The 25,924-nt window shown below is 41.7% G+C and overlaps 1 protein-coding gene across 1 annotated transcript in view; it reads left to right on the top strand.

Moving 5' to 3' along the window:
• Window positions 1–25,924, top strand: part of GRM1 (glutamate metabotropic receptor 1) — a 169,306-nt gene that overhangs the window by 123,342 nt on the left and 20,040 nt on the right. Inside the window, exons 4-6 of the mRNA XM_090033204.1 lie at window positions 3,070–3,238; window positions 5,540–5,666; window positions 12,286–13,216. Coding sequence (XP_089889330.1) covers window positions 3,070–3,238; window positions 5,540–5,666; window positions 12,286–13,216 — 1,227 coding nt within the window. The remainder of the gene's footprint in view (window positions 1–3,069; window positions 3,239–5,539; window positions 5,667–12,285; window positions 13,217–25,924) is intronic.

Genomic DNA, 25,924 nt, shown 5'->3' on the forward strand with positions numbered 1-25,924 from the left:
CCCCCTCCCTCAGGAATGCAGCCAGCTCAAGTTACCTAAAGAGATAGGCTGAGGTGTAACTCCTCTGCTGGGCAATTCTTAATCACATTGTCACAGGGCAGAGATTCTGGGGAGAAACCAAGGTAGCTTTCTGCCACAGGCTGAGTAGGGCTGAAGTTGGAGTAGGCCTGAAGGACAGCACGCTGAGTAGGATCAAATGAAAGTAAACTTGAAGGACAGCGCAAAGGCCAGACCCATAAGAAGTTGTGCCCGGTGAGAGGCTTGGGGCAGAATGAGCCCAGGGTTTGGCATAAGGCCGACCCACATAGAGTAGGGGAACTTGCGGGAACCAAATGATCTGTGTGGCAAGGCCAGTATGAGAGTAGCGAAGCCTGATGGCCCAAGAGTGACACATTTAAGAATGAGCATAAGAATGAGCAGGGTAGTGGAGTGTGGCCTGGTATCAGGCAGTATGTCAGAGGCCCCGGTGGAAGAGGGGCAGAGTGGAAGAGGCCTTCTGTGACAGTGGAGGTGTTGTGAATATGTGAATAGGTTCACGTGTGCGTGTGCGTGTGTGTGTGTGTGTGTGTGTGTGTGTGTGTGTGTGTAGCCCAACTTTGGACTCAGTTTGCTTTGGTCTTAGCCTGGGAGTGATATTAATCTGGATGCCATCTGCAAGGCATGGGCTGCAGTGTAGGGGAGGCTGGAGCTGCAGATAGTGTCCCCTGGCATCAAGACAATAATGGGCAGTCTCCCACATGTACCATCCATATATGGGAACATCTAAGTCATGGCAGGTAGGATTGGGTGGGTTGCCTGTAGAGACAGGTGGGTGGGCTGACCTGGCCCGAAGAGTTGCCACTTGTCACACCCTCCCTGCTTCTTTATACTGTCTGTAGCAAACTGACAAGAGAACAGGCCAGCAGGGGGTGATAACACTGTTTATGACCTCATCAGCAAAACAATAGCCTTTCTTCATTAGTTGAAACTCTTCTTAAGCAGCTTACCAGCTAACCTGTTGATTAGCTCCAAAAGGCCTTAAGTGGTCACTTTTCTGTCTGCCTTTCCCAATGAAATTGGAGACATGCACAGACACCTCTCGGCATTAGCTAGCATGCCACATGCCTAGGGTCCATGGTGCTTGGGTCTGTGCTGTGGGAGATGGGAGAGAGGGAGGGGGAAGCCCTGCTTCAGCAGCGAGGTGGGGTAGGGCACGAGGAAGCCAGGTAGACCCTGCTGTGCCTGCAAATCTCTGCCGTAGCTCCAACCAGGGAACAGAGGGAAGGGGCCAGCTCTGTTGTGGAGCAGAGAGCCCCAGCCAGCCCAGAGAGCATGCTGGGATGCTGGGGGAGTCTGGTTTATCTTAAACTAGTAAGGGGTCTGGGACAGACATTGCATAAACTGGCTTAAGCCCAATCAGTTAATTCTGATACTACATTCAACCAAGTTTATCTGAAACCAGTTTCAGCCATTTTCAGACTGGTTTATGTGCACTCAACATCTGTTCTGTTACAGGTTTAAACCAGTTTCTGATCACTTAAACCAGTTTGTGTGTAATGTCTGTCCCTAGCCTAAAAGACCTTCACACATCAATCCCCCCGTATGAGGAGGAGAGGATGCAATGATGGGGATTTTAGAGTAGCTGAATGTTGATAGTAGCTTTGTTTTTATGTTTCCTTTATACCATCTTTGTTAAGTTCTGTTCTACTTGCCCTTGGGCAGAAAAGTAGATTTTGTGCATGATTGCTACATTTTCTTGACAGTATCATGGGTAACTTATGCAAACTGTTAAATTAATGTTTGTGGTTAATTTTTGTTGTCTGTATTTATTTTGCTTGAATATGTGGAAGATACTATTTAAAAACTTGTAGGATAATTCTAGACCTCATGTCGTCATAATGCTATAGTGGAGCTATATTTGAACTATGTATGAACACTCAAGGGAATAACAAATTAAAGGGCATCCCTTCACCACCCTCCTGTGCCATTTTATGATCACTTTAGGGCATGTGTTGGCAACCTGCATTTATCCATCAAGCGATTTCATGTGGTCCATGAAGCCAGGATGTTGGCAGCCATGCAGCAGTTGAGGAGCTAGGGAAGCAGCAACAATTAATCAACAATTTAGTGGCAATGCGGCAGGCAGGTGCAATAGCAGTGGTCAGGTTGGAAGCAGCAGCTTGCTTGTGGACTGAACTTCATTTGATTTGGCCCACCACTCCAAAAGGTTGCTGACATCTGCCTTAGGGCTATCCTCATCTGAGTTCTGAGTGAGCGCTGGGACACCATGCTAGATGCGTCACCCCCACATTTGGGAGTTAGCAAATTGAGAAGAGCATGAAAGTAAGCAAAGGCCGGTGTACTGTACTCCATACTTGGGGCATGTTGGAATGCAGCTATCTATATGAGAAGAGGGTATGTTACTTTCTGTAAGAGGTGGAAGCTAAGTACTACCCAGCTTCTGCTACTGTGGTGTCCTGAGAAGAAGCTATATCCTCCTTGATACAATTCCACCTGAGACCATGCAATTGCAAAGTGCTTCTTAGCCATGGCAGGGATATAAAAGTGACAACTATACCTTGTAAAATATTCCACCATTAAATATGTAGTAATTAGCATTGCCTACTTTCATGATTTTATGGTAAACCTCAAAATATTCATGGTTTTTTCTGTTTGGATTTGATGTGAACCCCCCCTTCCCCCCCAACTCTGACATTAGAAAGCAAACGTTTTAATTTAAGGGGAAAATATTAAGTCAACCTTATGGGCTGTGATTGTGACTTTTGAATCCTTGGCCCTGTCAGTGCAAAGTAAAATGTCAATGAAGGACAGTAATATAACCAAGGGTGAGCAGCCAGGGCATCGGCTACTTTTGGAAGAGGTGCAAGAATGGCAACTGCCGCTGCTACTGCTTCCCTGGCCTCCACTTCAGCTCAGGCCATAGAAACTGCTTGGTACAACTCTGGCTGTAGAATTCTTAATAATTTCTGGAGCAAAAATCACTACTTCGCAGCTTACTATACAGTGGAAGGATAAAAAGATTTAATTTTGAGACCTGACTTTGAGGATTGCTCTGCTTTCCATTTCCAGGTACGACATCATGAATCTGCAGTATATAAAGCCTAACCATTATGATTATGTCCTCATTGGAACCTGGCATGAAGGAGTATTAAATATTGATGACTACAGGATTCAGATGAACAGAAGTGGAATAGTCCGGTCAGTGTGCAGTGAACCTTGTCTGAAGGGTCAAATTAAGGTATGTCTCAGAGCTGTCTTCTATATTCTCTGTGCAGGAAGATCGAAATTATATTAGCGATAGATGACTAATAGGTCTATGCTTGTTCACCAGAGCTAGGAAGACTTATTTCAAGCAGGAGAAAATGTTACCTGCTTGTAGTTTCCTTGCTTTGCAGTTATGTTTAGGGTGTAAAAATCTCTTTTATTCCTGCAGCTTGTGAGCCCACTGTTTTTGGTAAATACAGACTGAACCTACATTTCCTAAGACTTTGGCTTCTACAAGTGGACAGGCTTTTCCAGCATGATAGGATCAGCATTAAAATTTAGATTGCACTACTGAAAACAGCAGGATTCTCAGTTAGCCATTCCCCACAATTTTCTGTAATTGCACTACTTTTGGTAGCTGATTTTTTTCAGGTTGTGCATCCTGTGGGAATCAACTGTGTTTCCTATCAACAGCACCTGGAGGAACAAAAGATGTTTCTGTTTGTACCCTGTGCTCACCACAGGTGTTGTGGGGACACAAATGAAATCTCTGGCTGTTTACTATACAGTAGTGCTAATATTCAGCTACCAGCAATTTACCACCTGTTATGTTCAGGTGCCATAAAGACAAATTTCAGCAGTATCACAAGAATATGGGAATCGTCAGTTTAAAAGGACACGATGCTCCATTGAGAACATCTACTCTACCAAACAGCCTCCCGTTTCTACTTTAATCTAAAAGCTTAAAGAGGCATACCTGTCTGCCTCACTTAAGCACAGGTTCATAAAATTTTCATTTTATTAGAAGACGAAGGTTCAGCCTGATGTAGAGGGAAAACAAAACTGTCAACATATACTGGCCTCAAACTGTACTTCCCGTAAAGAAGGTTGTTGAACTAATCCAGCATGTATGTATATATGTATGTATGTAGGTGTGTGTGTGTATGTGTGTATTCAAATATAGAAACAGCCTAATCCATCTCTCATTGAACTCATTTGGACCTAAAAAAAGAGTTTTATGTTTAGAGAACTCAGCAGAAAAAAGTTGATATATGTCTTTCAGCTCTGTGCATGAATAAGAAAGATCCTGAGTGAGAAGGATTCCTCCTGCTGGAAAACAGAGAAAAAGGGTCTTCCAGAGCACTTAGGCCAGATGTAGCCATAGCTTATCCTTTCAGTTAGTCAGTCATTTCACCTCCCTTATGCATGATCTGTAACTGCATCTGGTTGGCTCCACATACTGCAAGCCACAAGATCAGTTTGCAGAGGTAAAATCAAGGCAAAGGATCAAAGGTCATCTTCTTGTGTATGTCCTTGATAATACAGGCTTGTTCCCAACTGTATAAATAAAGGTTTATATCTTCCAGCTAATGGCATTTTAGCTTGTTACACCGAAGCACACAGTTCTGAAAGGCCTTTGTAATCATTTTCATACAAGAGTGTACACGCACGCACACACAAACTTTTACTCCAGAGTTAACAATTTCTCATACTACTTCAGGATAGGTTCTTCATAAATACTGGTTTTCCTGAGTACGGTGGTACTCAGGGAAAGGTGATACATTCTTGTTCACAACAGCTAGGGCCTATTCTCATTTGCACTAAGGCCCTTTCAAGCACTGTAAAGTTTAATTTTCATCCACTTTAAATTCCATTTACTCTGCCAGAATGGATCCCAAAGGGGATTTAGTGCAAATGAGAATCAGAACTACAGTTTTTTATATCAACTTTAAGATACTACTCTATTGGATTTCTGAAGAGAATAGAAATAACAGCACACATACAATATGTACAATAAATTTATGTGTTTCATTAATATTTGTAATAGTTTTAACCATCCATCTCCTGCTTTTAACCATCCATCTCTGCTGCTTTTTATTACTTATGGAGAGAAGTAGGAAATATCAAATACAGTGTCAGCTAGTTCAAATAGAATGAGAGCTAGCTTCAATTATCTCTTAGATCAAACCTCTTTTGAAGTCTGATTTAAAATATAATCCTTTTGCTGTCTCTGTTCTCACTGATTCAAACTGAAGAAAAAACAAATATAGATATACCATGAGAGAGATTGGTTTTTATATCTAATGCAGATAAATTGATTTTAGAAATGTTCTGAAAAAGTTTGCCCATATTGGAGCTCAACCACAAGATGTACCAAAGAGGTACAGACAAGACCCAGATTTTCATATTCATCCAACATTAGAAACATCCCATATCCAGGGAATATCCATGAATTACATAGTTTTACAATGCTGCAGAAGGTGCTTGCCTGTTCCAATGACCCATGTGCTGCCTTACCCTTAGACAACACTCTTCTTATCTTTTTTTGTTACAGGTCATCAGGAAAGGGGAGGTGAGCTGCTGCTGGATTTGCACTGCTTGCAAAGAGAATGAGTTTGTGCAAGATGAGTTCACATGCAAAGCCTGTGACCTAGGCTGGTGGCCTAATGTTGGCTTGACAGGTAGGAATATTTTTCCATCCATACATATCTTCATCCAATTAGGTAAGAAAAGTGTGTGATTCAGAGTGAGGAAGAGTTTTTAAAAGTTCTAGTTATACACACATGCCTGTAACATTTAGACTTCCCTTGGTGAATTAGAAATATTATGCCTTTTAGGTCTACTTTGTATAGTGTGAAAAAAAAGGTCCTGGTGACTATTAATACAGGAAAGTCTGTATGTTCACAGATAGCTGGGGAGGTGGGGGCAGGGGAGTTATGATGCATTCTATCAGCCCTTCCCTTTCAATTAACCTAAACATTAATAAAACAGATTAATTAGCACAGTGCAGTTATTACTGTACTGATACTGCCAGAGCTAAATGCCTCTACTGTTTTACTTGATGCATATATTTGATCATAAATTAAATAAATCAGCTTGATACTTATTAAGTTCAAGGACTCCCAGCACCTTTTTTACTTCATCATAGAAATTCCCTGAGACAAAGGACTTTCCCAGCAAATGCCAAGTGTCAAAATGCTACTGCAACCCATCTCGCAAAGGTCCCTTTAGCAGAAGCATCAGAAACATTCTGGTGAGAAAGGACACAACTAAGGCACATCTCCTCCTCCTGGGTTTAAGTTAGGGAAGTCTTCTAGTGGCTGTAACTTCTGCTGAGCTGGCCTCTAGCTACCATCAGGTAAAGGGGAATAATAAATATATATTTTTAGAGTGGGAGGGGTTTTCTCCTGCACATGACATGTCCCATGGAGGAGTAATAGAAGCCTTCAAGCAAATTGTAGCATGGGACAACTGTTCATGCCATCTACCCCACTGACCAAATGGTGGGATAGAAGTACTTCCCCTTGTCCCCTTTACTGAGCTCTGAAGCGGTCAAGCTGACTTACTCATTCCTAAATACAAGGGACCAGAGTCACCAGTCTACCAGTTTATACCACCCTAATGCTGCCTAGATGGCCAGTTGATTGACTTTGCTTTATAGTGCTGAAGTTTCCCAAAGCAGCAAGGGAATGCTAGTGCCCCTGAACACAAAGTTAGGAGCATGGTAGTATGTACAAGGTGGAGGCTGGTCACAACCTCGCCCTTTAAGGAAACTTTTGGCAAGTAGAGGTCAGTGGAACTACTCATGCGTGGGCAAAAGTACCAATCACCTAGTTACTGAAAATACATTTCTGAGAGATTTTTTTAATACAACAAAGTTTAGTAGAGTGATGTTGAGTAGTTTTGCCTGTAATATTTGTACGTAGCCATTCCCTATAGCCTTTCAACACAGACATTTTCACTGTATCCCAGGGTTTTTTTCCCTTTAGATTTATAGGCTAAAATGAGTGTTTCTAGGTTTTTTCCAACAGAAGTGGACGTTCTTAAATTCCCACTTTCATTTAAAATGTGAGGAGTACATTATTTCCTTAGATCTTTTGCTTAAGATTATTGTTATCCCATTTCAAAGACAGAATATCTCTGGTGTTCAGGAGCAGCTGAACAGATTATTATGTGAAGCAGGAAAATTGTAGGGCAGGAAGGATTTCTGCCTGTGTAGTGTGTGTACTATGCATTTTATCTGAAATGAGAAATATTAATTCAAGTCACTATTTTGGGGCATTTTCCCAGGAATTTCCTTTTGACAAAGGATGTGTTTTATATAATCAGAGGTTAGAGAAAAGGAAAAAATGTATTTCTAGTAAACTCAGTTTTCTCAAGTTTAAATAAGCAATAAAAACAAAAGAGGACCACAAATTCTATAGAGCTATTATAACACGCATTCTGAAGGTCTTGTGTCTTCATATGCCTGAGATGTTTGTTAATGACCTCAAAAAACACCCTGGAGTTTCTTAGTGGTTTTATAATGTGCATAAAATTAAAAATGTAAAAATCAATTAGCCTTCTACCCTGGGAAATGGTTCATATTAAAAGTGTAGGAAAACTAGCAGTGTAGATGAAAACTAGCAAGTGGTGTTTTACCAGCCACTCTTGCTTTGTATTTAACCTCTTGCGAATAATTTATGGTCTCATTTTTTAAGGGCTGAAAATGCTCAATTTACTACACATCCTTCCCCTTCTTCTTTGTTTAGTTTACAAAAAACCTTCCCCATCTTGTTCTCCTTTTTCCTAGAGAACAGGCCACTGTTTCAGATTCTGCCACTCAATAGCACTACATCATAGTAAAGCAATCCATAGTTCAGAGTGGGTGTCATGGAACGTATTTAGCACATAGATAGCATGTCATGACCATTGCGGCTTGTCAGCACACAGGAACTGAACTACTTTAATTCAACCAGGTTTTGAATTTTACAACCCCCCCACCCAAAAACATAAAGCTTATTAGGTTTAAATACTATGTTGAATGATAGTCAAGGCACTGACCATATTCTTTAAATTGGGGGAATAAGAATATGGCTTGGTATTGCTTAGTTTAGACTAAGCAGTTGAAAATTAACCCTGCCACTGCCCACAACAGCATTGCAACACTGGAGTCTCAATCAGAAAAGGAGTTCTAGTTCTGTTTCAGTGAATCACCCTCCATTAAGCTGTTTCTAAAGCCAATTGATACCTGATTCCATTTCTACTTCTCAGCACCTTGTTACACCTTATGCCATAAGGCACACATATGTTAATTGGCTTAGTGTTGTTCGACTTAATGAGCAGTCACATCTTAAGGTATAAAACCATCTCTGACTGTCCTTCGCCTGTACAGCTGTGACTTGCCACTAGAGGCTTGGTGAGCAGGGGCAGGACTAGGACCTAGGGGCAGGACTAGGAGCTGCCCATGGCTCCAGGAGAAGGCAGTATGCCATAATATTCCTTGTGTTTTTCTGTGATTAAAAAGTCTTTGAGTTCCCTAAATCTGAGCTCCTTTCAACCTGAAGGGTAAAAGGTGGTTGAAGCATCCCCAGCAACACCAGCTGATGCCAGGACCCAAAGCACATGGGGTCTGGGACACCTGTGGCTGGGAAGGAGTAGCCGGGGGGGGAGGAGACCACACTGAAGGCACCACAGCTGATGGGCACTCTAGGGCTGTAGCACTCACTCTGTCCAGCTCAGCTCCCACCAGGCAGAGCAAGCACCACAGCCCTGGAGTGCCCAGTGGCCACAATGCCTCCCACCATTGCCGGGACTGGCTCGTTGCTTCTGCCAGATGAGCAAGCACCATAACCCCCCTGGGCCTCCTACCTATACTGGGACTGACTTGCTGCTCCCACTGGCAGAGTGAACATCACAGATCTGGAGTACCCAGCGGCTGTGGCTCTTCTAGGTGCTCCAGGGCTGTGGTACTCAGTCTGCCCAACATGCCCAGGGGGGTGAGAATTGCCACTTGCCCTGACTCATGCGGAGAGGAAGGGCCACTGCATCCTAGGATACTGGAAGACTTCATCTTGGGTGGAACAACTGAGTGGAGTGGCCACATTGTAATGGAACAGGAGCAAGGTTATGCAGATTAGAGATAATCTTGCTTTGAAGTTGCATAACTTTAAGCCAATTAACAGTGTAAATTTACAGCCAATCCATGGGTTTAGAGCTCCAGAAGCTGCCTAAAATACTGTGTAACAAGGCCCTCAGTAGTGTTGTGGCCTTTAGCAACAGTCTTTCAGGTCTATTTAAATTTTTTCTTTTCAGTTATGTTTCCTCATGAATATTTGTTAGAGGAAGTGCTTTCCTTCCTGTGTCAGGTTCGAGCTTTTGTGTTCTAATTTCTCTCTCCTTCTTATACTTTGCTTTCTGCACATCTTTTCGCAGCATCTGATGAAGTGAACTTGGGATCAAAAAAGCTTGTGCTCTCTCTTTATATGTAGTTTATTTAGTTAGTCTAAATAAGACTGCTTTCTGACTGACTTCAGTCTAACACAGTTAACTACCTCTCTCAGCTTTCTGTGTGCCACCCAGAAAAAGAGTACAGGCTGACATTTTCCATGCCAGACCATATTGGGGGGGAAAACAGGGGGGCCTAACCACAGCAAAACTGGTTTACTTCTTTCTCCAAACCTCAGGATGAGATTTTAGAAAGTGTTTCCCTATTTTAAATTATTCTCAAGCATTTCACTGAGAAGCTTTACTTGTTTCCCCATGTTAAACTATTCTTACAAGCATTTCATTGAGAAGCTGTACAGCTTTGTTATGCTTTGGAGATGGGACTTGTCATTTGAATCACATCATGTTTCTCGCCATCCTGGGAAAAATCTACCTACATTTGGCAGTTTGGAGACTGAGTAGCCTTCAGTTCACACCTGCTGAAAAAGATTCCTCCGGGGTCTCTAGCTGGACTAAGCATGCTCCATTCCAGGTCTTCAAGGGTTAAGCAGGACACTCCCTGCAGTAGCACAGCTGAACTGAGAGCAGAGCAAATGCCGCCTCTGTGTCCTCTGTGCACTGATTCTGTTCTGGAGGCCAGAAAGGGAGGAAAAGGGGAAAAAAATACATTTTTAACTTGAGTACAAGGAAGTGGGCCAGTGGTGGTGGTAGAGAGGAAATTAAGTTAAGTGAGTGGGATTGAGATACTGAGTGTGAACAAGTGTTTGTGGGATCTAGCTGAAGTTTAGGCTGCTTAGTTCAACCCGCCTAAACCTGAGTCCGGATCACCATATACAAGTGTTTGCCACTGGCTGGGAGGAGGCATGGACAGCCAGAAGCAAGTAAATTGTAAAGTGGGAGGCTGGTGGAAGTTGGGGGTGTTTGCGGGTCCAGGGGTCCTGGTGGGTCTGTGGGAGAGTGTTGGTGGGTTTGTGGAGGGAGACTTCCCAGTCTCAAGGGGAGCTAGTATGAGGTCAATGAAGAGCCTGATCAGGATAGGAGTGTGGCATAAGAAGAGCACAGCCCCAGAGAGTATCTGGGTATTCCCAGCCCTAGGGAATGAATGTAAGCATTTGCTAAGCTTGCATGCCAATCTAAAGTTGGTTCTCATCTGATGAGAACCAACTTCAGATCCAGTGCACCATTGTTTGAGCAACCTAAGCCCTGCAAATGCTTGCACACAGGGACACTTATATCATCCTAAGATCAGTTACAGCTAACTAAATTAACTTTTGTATGTACCCACTGACAGTGGGATGAGGGGCTGAGTGGGAGAGTATCTGGGACTGGGATATGGAGCTAGGATATGGATGGGGACTAGAACATGGACATGGTAGTTAAAGGACAGTAGGGAAGAAGAACTGCACTGGGAGAGTTGGGGCTAGAACAAAAACAAGGAGACAGTAAACAATGGGATTGTGGGGGAGATATGCACAGGAGGGTTTTGTGACATTATACCTGCTCCTCTTCAATCTCTTGATGCCTGAGTCTCAACATTCCTCTGCTCTCAGCAAACACTGGTGCAGTCGGTGGATCTTTCTCTGCCAATGGCAGATCCACACACAAAAATGTTACCCTCCTACCACTGTCACCTACTTGCTGAGATTGAGAGGTCTGTGCTGTGGATCTGAAGGCTTCAACCTTGTTGATGACTAAGGCAGGTGTCAAAACAAAGCCACACGCTGGAATTTCTGGGGATATTTTTCACCTATAAAAATACAAAAAAATGCACATAAGAATACCGTTAAGATTGCAAAATCAAATATGAAAAAATTAGGACATGCCAGAATTAAGGTTTTGAGCATTGAACTTGACAACCTTAACATTTTTAATGTACCTAAAGTTTTCTGTTCTTATTATAATGTTTATATTGTCATGGAACCCACAGGCCAACTAGGACAGTGGCCAAAAACTTAAATTTAATTTACTTGTGAATTGCTTGATGACATTGAGCCTAGGGGTTTTAGCTGCTTACATCGCATGCTGTTTCTGGGAATGGGTGATAGCCTTTATGGCTATTTTCACATCCATATGTACAGTGGTGTTTTTTAAAATGTCCTTAAATTGCTGTTATCATTAGAAGAGAATGTGGGAAAGAAGCATAAAGAGGAAAATATCTTAATGAAAATATAGAGCGAAAAATAAAGCAGAGACAATAAACCAAAACCCAGGCAATGTAAATAAGGAAAATTGCAGAGAGAAGAATTTTATTGAAAATATGCCAAATAGGTTATTCATGAGGAACACACAGTCGTTCCAGTCTAGCTTTAGCTTGCACAGGGAGAGGGGACTTCTCTTTATCGATCCTGTTGTTGTTGTTCTTCTTCTTCTGAAACAGTTACCCTTGGAAAAACCCAAGAGTCCAATTATACTTGTTTTGCAAACAAACAAACAAAAAAATTAGTGTGTAGTATTGGAAACCTTGAACAACCCATGAGGTCTTGCCATCTCTGTCCTTAACTGTCAATAGTCGACACTTTGCTGCTTAATTAGGAGCACATGTTGGGCTTAGCAGCCAAGAGCTCTGAGTGCTGTTCCCAACTCTGTCTGACAAGACACTTAGACAAAACTCTTATATAAAAAATATCCACTAATTTCACTCTCCATGCTTGGGCACCCTGAGCAAACCTTAATTGGGACACTCAAAATGTTATGCTTTTGAAATATCTTTAGTCTTAACCTTTCTGTGCTCTAGTTCGCTCCTCTGTAAAAGAATCTATCTCAAAGCACATATACCTGCACCAATGTTTGTGCTGTAGGTTGGGACCCAGAGAAGCTGTTTATCCAACCAGAAAGTAGCCTCCTAACACTGTGTTTCTTTTCTGTACACTGCAGGCTGTGAACCCATCCCTGTAAAGTATCTCCAGTGGAGCAATATAGAGTCTATTGTGGCTGTGGTCTTCTCCTGCCTGGGGATCTTGGTCACCATGTTTGTCACCCTTATCTTTGTGCTCTACAGGGACACCCCTGTTGTCAAATCCTCCAGTCGGGAGCTCTGCTACATTATACTTGCTGGCATCTTTATGGGTTACATCTGCCCCTTCACCCTTATAGCTAAGCCCACTATCACTTCCTGCTACCTCCAGCGCCTTTTGGTGGGCCTTTCCTCTGCCATGTGCTACTCTGCCCTTGTGACCAAAACCAACCGCATTGCACGTATCCTGGCAGGCAGCAAGAAAAAGATTTGCACCCGCAAGCCACGTTTCATGAGTGCTTGGGCACAGGTGGTCATTGCTTCTATTTTGATAAGTGTGCAGCTGACACTGGTGGTCACACTGATCATCATGGAGCCCCCTATGCCCATCCTCTCCTACCCCAGCATCAAGGAAGTCTACCTGATCTGCAACACCAGCAATCTAGGTGTGGTGGCCCCAGTGGGCTACAATGGACTCCTCATAATGAGCTGCACCTATTATGCCTTCAAGACTCGCAATGTGCCCGCCAATTTCAATGAAGCCAAGTACATTGCCTTCACCATGTACACCACTTGTATCATCTGGCTGGCCTTTGTGCCTATTTACTTCGGGAGCAACTACAAGATCATCACCACCTGCTTTGCTGTGAGCCTCAGTGTAACAGTGGCCTTGGGGTGCATGTTCACTCCCAAGATGTACATCATCATCGCCAAGCCCGAGAGGAATGTCCGCAGTGCCTTCACCACCTCGGATGTGGTGCGTATGCATGTTGGGGATGGCAAGGCACCCTGCAGGTCCAACACTTTCCTCAGCATATTCCGGAGAAAGAAGCCGGGGGTTGGAAATCCAAAGTGAGTAGTGTATACATGTCTGTCTTTCTCTCCCTGTCTGTCCCATTTTCCCATTTTCCAATATTGGCCTGCAGTAGATTGCTTCATTTTTAATAAGGTATGTAATACAATTTCATGTTGTGTGAAGCAAAAAGGAGGGGAAGGGGAATGGGGTAAACGCCAAATGGTCAGCAGCCCACTGTCTCTGGTTCCCTCATTCTGAAGGTTGCTTTTGTGTGTAAGCCCCCTTTGGGGCTGGTCTGTCAGCAGCAGAGTAATCGAAGCTCCATTTTCAGCTTCCCCATCTCTCAGTGCATGTGACTGGAGTCTCACATACCCATTTGAAGTTGTTCTGCATTACTGTCCAAACTGAGGTTGCAAGTGTATTTCTCCTAGATAATGGACCAGAAATCTGTGGTTGAGTGGTTGTAAGTCAAACATACTTGTCAAAAGACCACTGGAGTCTGTGTGTGGAAGTAAGGTAGCCTTTTGTGAAACTGTTATTAATTGTTGTCAAAGCACACCCCTCACATTGTTTGTATGTTGAAATTTAAAATACAGGCTAAGGGGCAATATTTTCAGTGATCAGCATGGTTAGCCCTTATTCCCAAGTCCAGTGTTTGATGCAAAGATTCACGGGGGTTGAATGATCATGGCAATAGTCTTGCATTCATAATTAACTTGCGTATGTCCTTGTCCTCACTTATAATGGAAAATAACCAAGCTGCAGCAGAGAAAGAAACTGTTACTTCAAGCGACAACTCCCTGTGAGCAGCTGTCTAAAGACTAGCACTCATTATTTTCTTATTGCTTTGTTAATAGCACAGTAGTTCTTTAAAGAACAACCACAGTGCTGGGCACAGACTTAGTGCTGTTGTCAGAATTGTAATGGCTAGAACATTTCATAGCCATGGACAAAATGTCAGAAGAAAATAGGAAGCAGCAGAGGTAGAGTCCATATTTATAAGCTCTTTGTTAGCATTACATTTCAATTAATTTCAAATCTTTTATCTGTGTTGAACAATTTGAATGTTTAACAGCCAATCTTCCTGTTGGTTTCACTTTAGTTTGTGCAGGAAACTTTAAGATACAGGGACGGGAGCAAGAGATAAATAATACCATGTAAACTCTTGCTGTGATCAATTTTGCCTTCATATTCTTTAGTACTGTCTATTTTAGTAGAAGGCAGGGGGTAGAATGTAGAGTAAGCACGAATAGCAGGAGCTCACAACTCATGCAGCCAGTAAGGACACAAAAGAGACATCAAGTTCCAAGTTATACAAAATGAATAATATTCAATTTAGAGGAGCCTATTGTGCAGAGAGGTATATTCTAGATTGTAATATTCTATCAAAATACTGACCACTGTATGTCATATTCATGTGTTCCTTGAAGACGGGGAGATGGGGGCAAATCCAGGGGATTGCAGTGATACAGTTGCACCCCACTTTGATTCCTGCTCCACCCCAACTTTAAAACCAAGACCGTGGGAGGGGCAATGTCATTTCTATTCAGGCAGGACTGAGAGAGTCAATTGTCTTCACAACTCATTATCATGTACTTGATTCCTAATAATCTCTCCATTGTACGGGTGCTAAGGACCTCTGTCCTTGTTAATGTTCTTGAGAATCCATTATTGAAACTATCCTTTCTTCTACAATGTTGCTATTTGTTAGTAGTTCCTGGTTAGGTCTGTCTCCTATTTCACAGCCCCGTAGTGTAGACTGTTTTTAATTCTGGCTAAAAACCTTAGCTGAGGAGTTGTAATATTAACTCGGGTATAGAAATGACTAACTATGAAGTATTGAAGGCACTGTCAAGATGCTCAGGAAGCCTACAGTTTGTTGTACTAATCTGTATCTTTTGATTATTTTTGCGTAGTTAAAAAGCTTATATGTAATATTGGAGATTAGTGTACATTCCAATAGTTATATGTTTCATAGTTTCATAGTCTGTAGGGTCAGAAGGGACCTGAGCAGATCATCAAGTCTGACCCCCTGCCATGACAGGAAAGAGTACTGGGGTCAAACGACCCTAGCAAGGTGTACATCTAGCCTCCTCTTAAAGACCCCCAGGGTAGGAGCCAGCACCACCTCGCTTGGAAGTTGGTTCCAGATCCTAGCCACCCTGACAGTGAAGTAGCGCCTCCTGATGTCTAGTCTGAATCTACCCTCTGCCAGCTTGTGACCGTTATTTCTTGTCACTCCCAGTAGTGCTCGGGGGAACAGGGACTCCCCCAATGCCTGCTGGTCCCCTCTGACTAGTTTGTAAACGGCCACCAGATCCCCCCTCAGCCTTCTCTTGTGGAGACTGAACAGGTTCAGGTCCCGTAACCTGCCCTGTTGTCCCCTGATCATACGAGTGGCCTCCTCTGGACCCTCTCCATGTTGTCCACATCCCTCTTGAAGTGTGGCGCCCAGAACTGGATGCAGTACTCCAGCTGCGGCCTGACCAGTGCCACATAGAGGGGGAGGATCACCTCTTTGGACCTGCTTGAGATGCATCTGTGGATGCATGACAAGGTGCGGTTGGCCTTCCTAACTGCCACTCCACACTGCCGGCCCATGTTCATCTTGGCATCAATGGTGACTCCAAGATCCTTTTCTGCCTCTGCACTGACAAGAAGGGAGTTCCCCAGCCTGTAGGTATGATGCTGGTTGTTCCTCCCCAGGTGCATCACCTTGCACTTGTCAGTGTTGAATCCCATCCTATTCTCATCCACCCACCCCTGTAACCTGTCTAGGTCCAATTGTAGCCTATTCCTCCCTTCTAGCATGCCCACATCCCCCCACATCTTGGTGGCATCAGCAAATTTAAGCAGGGTGCTTTTTACCCTCTCGTCCAAGTCACTGATGAAGATGTTGAACACTGCGGGCCCGAGGACCGAGCCCTGCAGAACCCCACTGCCCACATCCCTCCAAGTCTAAAATGACCAATCCACCACCACTCTCTGGATGCGCCCCTCCAGCCACTTAGTGACCCATTTGACTGTAGGAGTCGACGCCATAGTCCCCCTAGTTTTTTAATGAGAACGGGGTGAGAGACAGTGTCGAAGGCCTTCCTAAAGTACAGAAAGACAATATCTACTGCTACCCCTGCATCTAGGGATTTTGTGACCTGGTAAGGATTTTGTGACCTGTTTGCTTCAATCTTAAACTGAATGACATAGTGCTAGTGTAGTAGTAGTAGAAGTAGTTTCTCTCTAATTGGAGAAAAATAGTGTTGTGTTATATGTGATGATGATATGCCACACCATCTGTACTCCTCTCTTCAAAATCCTAGACCATGCAGGGAGATGTAGATCTCAAAACTGAATTTTGGTCTTCTCTCTTGAGGCCACAAGTCCAGGGTCTTGCTCAGATGCTTGAAAATGGGCTGTTTTGTGTCTTGCACCATGAACAACCTCAGCAACTACTTTGTTGTATGTAGCGTGACTTTCTTCTTGCCTAATAATAGTCTTGGAGCTTAAAGGGATTGATAAGGAATATATTAACAGTTTATAAAGAACTTTTAGAACAAAGCACATAAAGAAAATTTTCTTCTCATTAGAAAACACATCTCATTGCACTGCAATTGCACCTAATAAAATGTCTTATTTTAGCCAAGTTTTCTGGCAATTGGTTGTTGCATATATTTTAATAAGCATCACTTGACATTTTAGTTCCTTTCTGCCCAGCATGTGTATAGTAATATAGAACAAAAAGCCCTTATAGCACTTTTAAGCTATGTTCTGAGCTCAGTGTTCATTAGTTTGTTAATATGCATTCTATATTGAGTCCAGAGTCAGGTTTGTGAATCTTTTACACATGAGAATTCAAAACTCTGAACTCAACATCTTGATAGGCTACGGCTGCCTTCTTAATTTACGTTAGCAGAGAAATCTTTGTAGATGTGCTCACTGTTTTCTAAACTATGTTTACTGATTTGCATCACAAAGTTCATTTCAAATTTCAATTCAAATTAAGGGTTAATAGATGATTATTGACTATCAGGGAGATTTTTGTGTATTTCTGCAGTAGAGACGGCAGAGAGCTCACTTGGTGCACCTGGTGGTGGGCACTAGCAACAGCAAGCCCTAGATACATGTCATATATACATATTTATGTTAATTAATACAGTTTAAATTGCCAAGTTTGGACTGTCCTAGTCTGCATTAACTTTAATCCTCATTCAATGAGGATTAAAGTTAATTCAGATTGGAGCCAATTTCAGTTTGGACTACAGACGTCCACATATACATAATGATAGTTGTAGTCTGGATTAAATCCAGAAAAATGTAACATCTATAAATGGCCAATGGGCTTAAAGAGGGAACAAAGTACTGCAGCTCCCTGGATCCAGTTATACAAAGAAGGTGGCAATACTGCATACAACCAAAAAGTTTGGTGGAGATTTACAGAAATATTATTTGAATATATATGAGGAAGCCCTCTCATAAAGAGTTTTGAAACTGAAATTCAATCTAGAAGCATGATTAAGGCCCAAATCCATAGCACCCTGACTATACATATTGAGCAAGGGTTATAACCACTTTGGCTGTGTTGTGCAGGCTCAATGATCTCAGAGCTCACTGCCTGGTCAGCATGGGCTCTGCATGACCAGTGAGCTCACCCACTGATTGGAGCAGGTCTGGGAAGAGTCCTTGCCTTTGCATGGCTCTAAGCCCAAGGGGTAAACACTGCCTTTTGCCCTTCTTGCTGAACTCAGAAACAGGGAAATGGAGGGGGCAGGGGATGGCAGAGCTCCATACAAGAGTGGGGCCTCTAGCCAGACCCCACACCAGAACCTTGTGTGGCACAGCCCATGGGAGGGGGCAACCAAACTCCTTTACCACTTTGGATCTTTCCATGTTTCTAACTCTGCTCTGCTAATTCTGTTCTCTACTGCTCACTTACTCTGTTACCTGATCTTGTCATTGCCAGCCTTGGGCAGAAGGCAAGAACCACTGATTTTTGGAGGGACTGTTTATTCTTAGTGCTTTCCTCTGTCTTTTTTCTTGTTTTTTTCCATTGTTTATTCTCTCCTCCATTTTTTTTCACTTTTCTGTTTTTCTTCTCATTTCCCTATACATGTTGTCTTTTCCATCCACTAAAGCAGTCAAATCCAATTCCTTTCTCTAAGAATGATTGTTTAGCTATTTAATGTACTGTATTTACTTGTTTACTACATGTACCTTCCCCCAAAAAATCAGCCCTCCAAAATGGGGGTGTACATCTTAAGTAAGGATGATGATTTATGTGCTGAAATTGAAGAACAGGAATGCTGTAATGGCTGCTGAAGCTCTTCTTCACCCATCCAGTGGGAGGAGAATGGAGTCTAGTCTTTAACTTTACAGTGGGTGCATCTACACATGCTTTAATATGCAGTAGAATATTTTATTGCCCATTAAAGTGTTACATAAAAAACTATGACATCACACTAAAATGTCTAGTATGCATTAAATGTCACTAAGAAGCATACAAATGTGCTACTGCACACTAGTGCAGCCTAATGGCCATTAATTTAGTACCTCAAATTAGAGGTATTAAATTTAATGCACATTAGAAAAGGTGCATTTTCTAATGTGTATTAAATGTGTCAACACACCCAGTTCATTTTTGACCTTTCACAGTTGCTGCTGAATTGGCAGTAGGTTTTGGCTGAGCAGCAACCTGCAGCCTTGACTCTGGAAAAATCTTTTTTTTAATTTTGCCTTTCCAAAACAAGGCATGGGTCTTGTTTGAGGGTCATATGGTATACAAGAAAATATGGTTAAATGATTTAACTAAAAGCTATAAGTCAATGCAGCTTGAGTGGAAATTAATTTACAAACAGAAGGTGAACTAATATAAGTTAAGTATAATTCATATAAGTGTTCACATGCAGAATTAAAATAATTTTGAATTAAAATCTTTAGTTTAAACTGGCACAGGTTTGGGAGTAGGCCAAGACAAACTTCTCTCCTTCTGCTTTTTAATCTAGACCAGACTAATCAACCAGGAAAGTCTGTTCACAAAGGCACCATTAGTTAATTGAACCCCTTCTGTTATTTTCAACCCTGCTGTAAAAGAAGGTAAAAACCACATTGAAAAACATCTGTTGGATCTAAATTGAGCTTTCCAGTGCAAATAAATAGCTCAATAGCAACCATCATCTTAATCTAAAAATAAAGGAATATTATCTTTGTAATTTAGGCTGAGCTGTCTGCTTCTGTGGGTGGGACCTAGAAAGGATGAACATTATGCTGTCTCTAGCTAAGTGGAAGTCACTGGCTCTTACAGAAGTTAAGCTGTCTGGGAACTTTTGAATTAAACATTTTTTCCACCAGAAAATGGTGCTGGCATGAAACTTGTCCTGGAAATGTATCGTTTTGCTGAGAAAACTTCTCTTGTCCTGGAATGGATCTTCTGGCTGGTGGGTGGAAGGAGGGAGCCTCCCCTGAAGGCTCATTAATCCCGTGGTCAGAGCATTCAGTTGGGGGCATGGGAGATCTGTTTTCAAGTTTATGCCCTGCTTGATTTGGACCAGAGTCTTGAATCTGGATCTCACACATTGGAGGCAAGTGTGCTGACCACTGATCTGTTGCCTTGTCTCTCTTCCGTTCTCTGACTCCTTCTGAATAAAGGAATACTTATTTATACAATGTGGAACAGCTCCATCAGGAGAGATTCAGAGAGATATTTGTTCGTTTTATTGAAGCTGTGGGTAACTGTTTAGAGTTAGAAGATGCAAGTGACCATTTAGCTATTGCTATTAGAGGATAGCAATTTCATGGAAGGCCTTTTTCATCTTTGTCTAGCTATGAGATGTTGATTCATTTATTTTTGGATGTTGCTATTGTCATCCACTCCTTTATCATTTCAAGACAAGCTATGGGATCTACAGTGGGTTGCTATACTTTAAATCGGTTCAGAGAGTAAAGCTAGTTCACAGCCATCAGTTTGCCTCCTTAAGTGATGGATCTTAGTGAAATCACACTAGTCCTTTGCTGGCTGCCTATCGATGTTTGAAGGATGCTTGAAACTTTGGCTGCCTATACACATGCTGGTCCATGTTCTAATTAGAAAGATTCAGTGTGGCCTCATCGTCATGTATATAAACTCCTGCAGATTTAAAAATGGTTGCTGGGACACTTTATCTAAACCTCATTGAATGAGGTTTAGACAAAACGTCCTGCAGTCATTTTTAAACCTGTGGGGACTTAATACTTATGACGATACGGTGTTTTAAGTAAAGAGGCTCTTTAGGAATTGTTTTAATTAAAACACCCTTTCCCTCCCACCCTTCCCCTGCCACCCTGATCACATGTATAGGCACCCTTTGGTTATTAATGGTTTGGGAACTCATGCAGTGTAAAATAAGGTAGGACCTTTTGCTTTGGCATCTAAACTGCTGTCTCAACTGTTTGTCATCTCTCTCTTCCATCCACACATGCCATTCGCCTCACAATACTTGACGGCATGCTACAAGGCCCATGTCTTTACTCAGGTATTTGGGGATGGAGAGACATTTGAAAGACTGTTTTTATAGGGACTTAAGTCAACAGGATTGGATAGGTTAATTAATGCCTGTTTTTGTGGCCTAGCTGCTGGCTCAGTCTTCTGATGTGATGACTTCAAAGTTGCTGTGAAGGATTCCCAAGCCCAAGAAAGACACCATTTCTTCACATTATAAATTAATATAAATAAGCATTTACTTACACAAATAAGATTCCATGCCAAAATCTGATCTAGCACTGATATGAAGGCCAACTACTAAAGAATGCTGGGTAGTTGGGAATCAACAGTAAACTTTGAAGCCATTTGTCTCCTCATTTTCCAATTTCCAATTTCCCTTATGTTATTCCAAGCTACTACCCCTGCTCTTTGTGCTAGGATATAAATTGCTACTTTTACATTTTTCAACAGTTGGTCAAGATCACCTGCCTTTTATTTGTTTCATAGCAAATTTCCATAGTTCCTTTCCAGTTGCAGAACGCTCTAATAGTTCCTGCTGTATTATACAACCAAAATTCAGAAGAATGGTAACAAACATATATCAGTAATGACAAACACTATTACTGTTGTATGTTGATAGTCATAGACATTAAGGGCAGGCTGTTACCCTTGTTGGTGTTGAATGGTACCTTTCTCCACAGAGTGTCCAAATGACTTCAGGGGGAAACATGTAAACTTAAGTAGCACTCAGAGTATCAGTACTAGAATGTAACATTAACTGTATACACCAGACAGATACATATATCTGTCTATATCATCTCTGTGGGCTTCATCTAGAAACAAAGATGATATGCTATGTTTTCAGGTTAGTTTTTCTCTTTTCTTTTTTAAATTTACTGTACCTTTTGGAGTTGCCATTGCATCCAGGTCAGTAGTGAGTATTTGTGAGGCATATTTTTTTGGGATGAGTTTAATTATGAGGTTGATTAAACATTGGAACAGGCTACCTAGATACACTGTGGAATCCCCATTCCTGGATTTTTCAAAAGCAAGTTGAAGAGACACTTGATTGGGATGGTTTAGTTAGGGACAGGGCCTGTCTAAACAGCTAGGCAGCAAGTTAGGGCAGCAAATTAAAGGGGGCAGGAAAAACAGTGTGTACGTACCTCCCACATGCTCATTGAGGGGCACCTTGGCAGTCTAGGCATGTGCAGAAGTGAGCAGAGCAGCTCTAGCACTGCCAAGCTGCCACTCCGGGACTCTGTCTGGTGCCCACACTCACCAGGCACTAGGTATGTTACAAAGGAGGGTGGAAATTTTAATTTGCCTAGGGAGGCAAAAATCCTTGCTGTTCCTGGTCAGGGATGATTCTGCCTTGAGCAGAAGGCTGGACTAGATGAACTCATGGGCTCCCTTCCAGTTCTACTTTCCTATGATTCCATGGACTTTGGTATTCACAAAACACAAGAACTCCAAAGCACCCGCTCCTTCCTTGCCGCCTTCATTTTTTTTCCTATTATTGAATTATAAAGGGAATCACAGGATTGGATTGCCCCCAAATTAAAGAAACTTAGGTCCATAGGAATATGGCAGTAGAAGGTGCAGCTTGGACCATTCTTGGGTAACCCAAGGAATTCCCAAAAACACTGCTTCAAACTTTCACATACACTTACAAGGCACTATTTTATTTTGATAACCCAGAATACCATAAAAATCTTATGGCAGAAGTAAAAGTAGGGGATGCGATGGTGCTGCCAATGCTCTGCCTCTACAACAACAGGGAAATATATACACTTAAAAGATCTTAGGAACAGGACCAATGTGACAGAGGAAGGCCACTATGCCACAGCCCTTGCCAATCTCGTTTATAGGGAGAAAAAATCTAGGAGAAAAAAAAATCCTTCTTGACTCCTACTGGAGATCAAAGATCTGGTGCATGGTACTACCAAATACCTTATACAGTACACGAAAGTTACATCTATACTCCAAGTGGAACTGCAAACACATGACTCCACCTATCATACACACTGATTGTTGAATGCGAACTCCATGCCCTATCATACCATCCCTTTCATAAACTTACCCAATTCAGTCGTAAATAATTCAGGTTCATCAGCCCTGCCACTTAGCTTGGAATATCATTCAAATCTTCACTTCTCTGATAGTCAGAAATATTCTAATTTAGAATCCAAAATTATCGGTACCTAGCCAGTTTAATCTTGGTGAGTGTTATTTTGTAACCTAAGAACTTCCTCTCTTTTCCAAATACTAAATTCAGGAATGAATAATTAAAGAGAGATCATAGCCCCTCTCAATATCTGTTTCCCTAACCTAAACAAGTCAAGCTCCTCTAACGTTTACTCATAAAAAGGTATCCATTCCCTAGACCATTTTAGGGCATGTCCAGATGAGCGCAGACGTGCGGTATGTGGTACCGCAGACCTGTCCGCAGTGCTGCACACCACACATGCCACATGTGCAGGTGTTCCCTGTGCTGCTAATTTGGAGCGGGGGGGGGGTTTTGCCCATGGGATATCTTGTGTCAAAAAAACCCTACCTAAAAAAAGCAGGATGGCGCATGTGAAAGCAGCATGCTCTGCCCAAAACTGGCTGGCCAGAGCAATGCTTTGGCTGCCAGTGGGCTACACAGGATCTTACCAATGCCTTGTACAATGCTACTAGTACCTCCTTGTCTCTTGTATATACCTTGTTTAATACATTCTAGGGTTGCAATTAGCTTCTTACAAAACTTTGTCACACTGGCTGCTCAAGGTCAAATCTGTAGTCAGGTAGTAAAGCCAGGTCTCTCTCTTCCTCAGTTGTCTCCAGTCTGCATGCCCCCATTTTATAGTTGGAGTTGTTGTTATTAGTCCCCAAGTGCATCAATTTGTACTTCATACTGTTAAACTTCATTCCATTTCTAATGTTCTATTCCAAAAGATATCTACATTTTCTTGTATAATAATCTAGTTTTCTTCTGTCTTGACAATATACAATACCTTTCAGCACATTTCATGAGGCTACATCTGGTTACAGAACAAAAATTCCTGATAAAAATGTTAAACATAATAGGTCCTAAGACTGATCCCTTAACATCCCGAGTATCTACTCTCCAGATAGATATCTAACTTTTCAACACAACCCACTATAGTATTCAACTGAGCTAACTCCTTATCCACCTCACAAATGGAGCATTGATTGCTGTCTTTTACAGTTTGGTCAATAGTTTCCCACAAGGTGTGGTATTAAAACTTTGATTAAATCTAGATACATTAAAGCCATTACATTACTCTTATCCAAGAAGTCTGTTACCTTGTCAAAGAAGGATTTTAAATTAGTCTGCCATGACCATCCTCTGATAAACCCATGTTGTGTTTTGTCCTATTTTCTGCTTCCTTGTATTTCTTTAACCATTCTTTCATTCAGTATCTGTTCTAAGATTGTACCTACTATTGAAAACAAGCAAACAGGCTTATAATTATCTGGATCTGGCTACCCCCTTTAAAACATAAGCATTACATTTTCTATTTTCCAGTCATAGGGTACTAACATAGAGAGTCAGTGAATATCTGAGTGGTAGAGGAGTTGCTATGTCATGTCTCAGTCCCTTCAATATTCTTAGATGGACATGACCTGAGCTCCCCACATTTGTGACTGTAATGAGTCTAAGTTTTGCTTCTACCTCAGATATGAACCTTTCGTAGCCTCATTGCCATGTGATAGCCTGCCAATATCTGCTACATCTTCCTTTTGATAGAAGACTGAGTATTTGTTCAGTCCTTGAGCATTGCATAGATTATCCTTGATCTCCACCCAGTTTTCAGCATATAGGTCCCACTGCTCTGTATGTTCTCTCTTTATTTATATGACAAAAGAAGCTTTAGCTATTAGTTTTTAAATTCAAAATTCATCAAAATATTGAGTTACATTAAGCCTTTGGTATGTTGGAGTAATGTTGCAGCTGTGATGGTCCAGGAAATATGAGAAACAAGGATTTTGTCCTATTTTCCATTGCTTATATTGGACCAACTCTTGCTCCAGTGAAAGATATCACCCACAAAACTGTTTGCCTCTTACAGTTTACCCTAAATTCCTCCTTACTGATTAGTCCCAATTTCCAGTGCTTGTAGATCCTCTGGTTATTCTTAATACTTCTTTTTGATGGCTTGCTGGAAGTGACTTGACCTGGGATGTGTAGTGCATCATGGCAAGAGTTTTGGCTTCCAGAAATTATGAGCAGATGCCCAGCATATTCAGCTACTACTAATAAACAAATGAATTTTTTCCACAGCTTCTAGGTTGGTCAATATTTCAATGGCTTATAAACCAGTCAAAATAGGGTGGAATTTCATGCAGACAGTGAAAGGCTTCTCTAAACTCAGAACCATTCCCCTTCCTGTGTTTCCATGTGTTTTGCACTGATGTGTGTAGGCTAAGCCTCATTTTGATCAGACTGAAAAATAAGTTCAAATTGATATATCCACACATGGAAATTTCACTCTGAATGGTTAAAGCTTATCAAAAGTTATATTCATCTAAAATAGGCAAGGAAAATGGAAAATGTCAAGCATTTTCAAAAATACGGGTTGTTACAACATGACTGGACATTTTCTTAATGTGCCTTAGTACATTATCCCACCCTCATATGCCCAGGAATCATTTAAGTATTTTCTATGGCTTTAGACTGGACTGATAGACTGCACTACCATCCTTTTGTGGTATTTAGATTAGATCCAGGTGTAACTTTTTATTGCTCTCTCAGTTCGGTATAGACCATTGCACCTAACACAGAATGTTATGCCATTTGGAAAAATCAACATGGTAGATAGATTTCTTACTACTTTAGCATTTGCATACAATAAGACAGTACTTTATTTCAGGCTTTGGAAAAGACTAATATTTAAATAACATACTAATACAGTTAAGATCCTTAAACCTCAGGCTTTGTACCTTATAATGTACAGTTGTAAACTGTGCTTGGTCTGCATGCATGACCTATTAATGCTCAATGGGAAAGGCAGCATTTCTGCCATGCAGGTTCTTTGGATAGTGTGTAAAGTGATATAAAAGGTTCCTGGAAATTAGAACAGGGATCTGAAGGTTACCAGGGTTGGGGAAGAAAGTAACCATAGAGAAAAAAATGATAAAGGATGCATTAGTTAAACTGAATAAAGAGCTAGCAAGGACTGTGTTCCTAACATACCAATAAAGTATTAACCCGAAAACAAAGCCCAGCTTCTAGCTCCATTCAACTGACTTTGCACTGACATACACAAGCCTCTTCTTCCAGAATGCCACAGCCCTAAATAGTTGA

This window comes from Crocodylus siamensis, chromosome 1 (assembly GCF_052110815.1).
Source record: "Crocodylus siamensis isolate JL-2025a chromosome 1, ASM5211081v1, whole genome shotgun sequence".
Lineage (NCBI taxonomy): Eukaryota > Metazoa > Chordata > Crocodylia > Crocodylidae > Crocodylus > Crocodylus siamensis.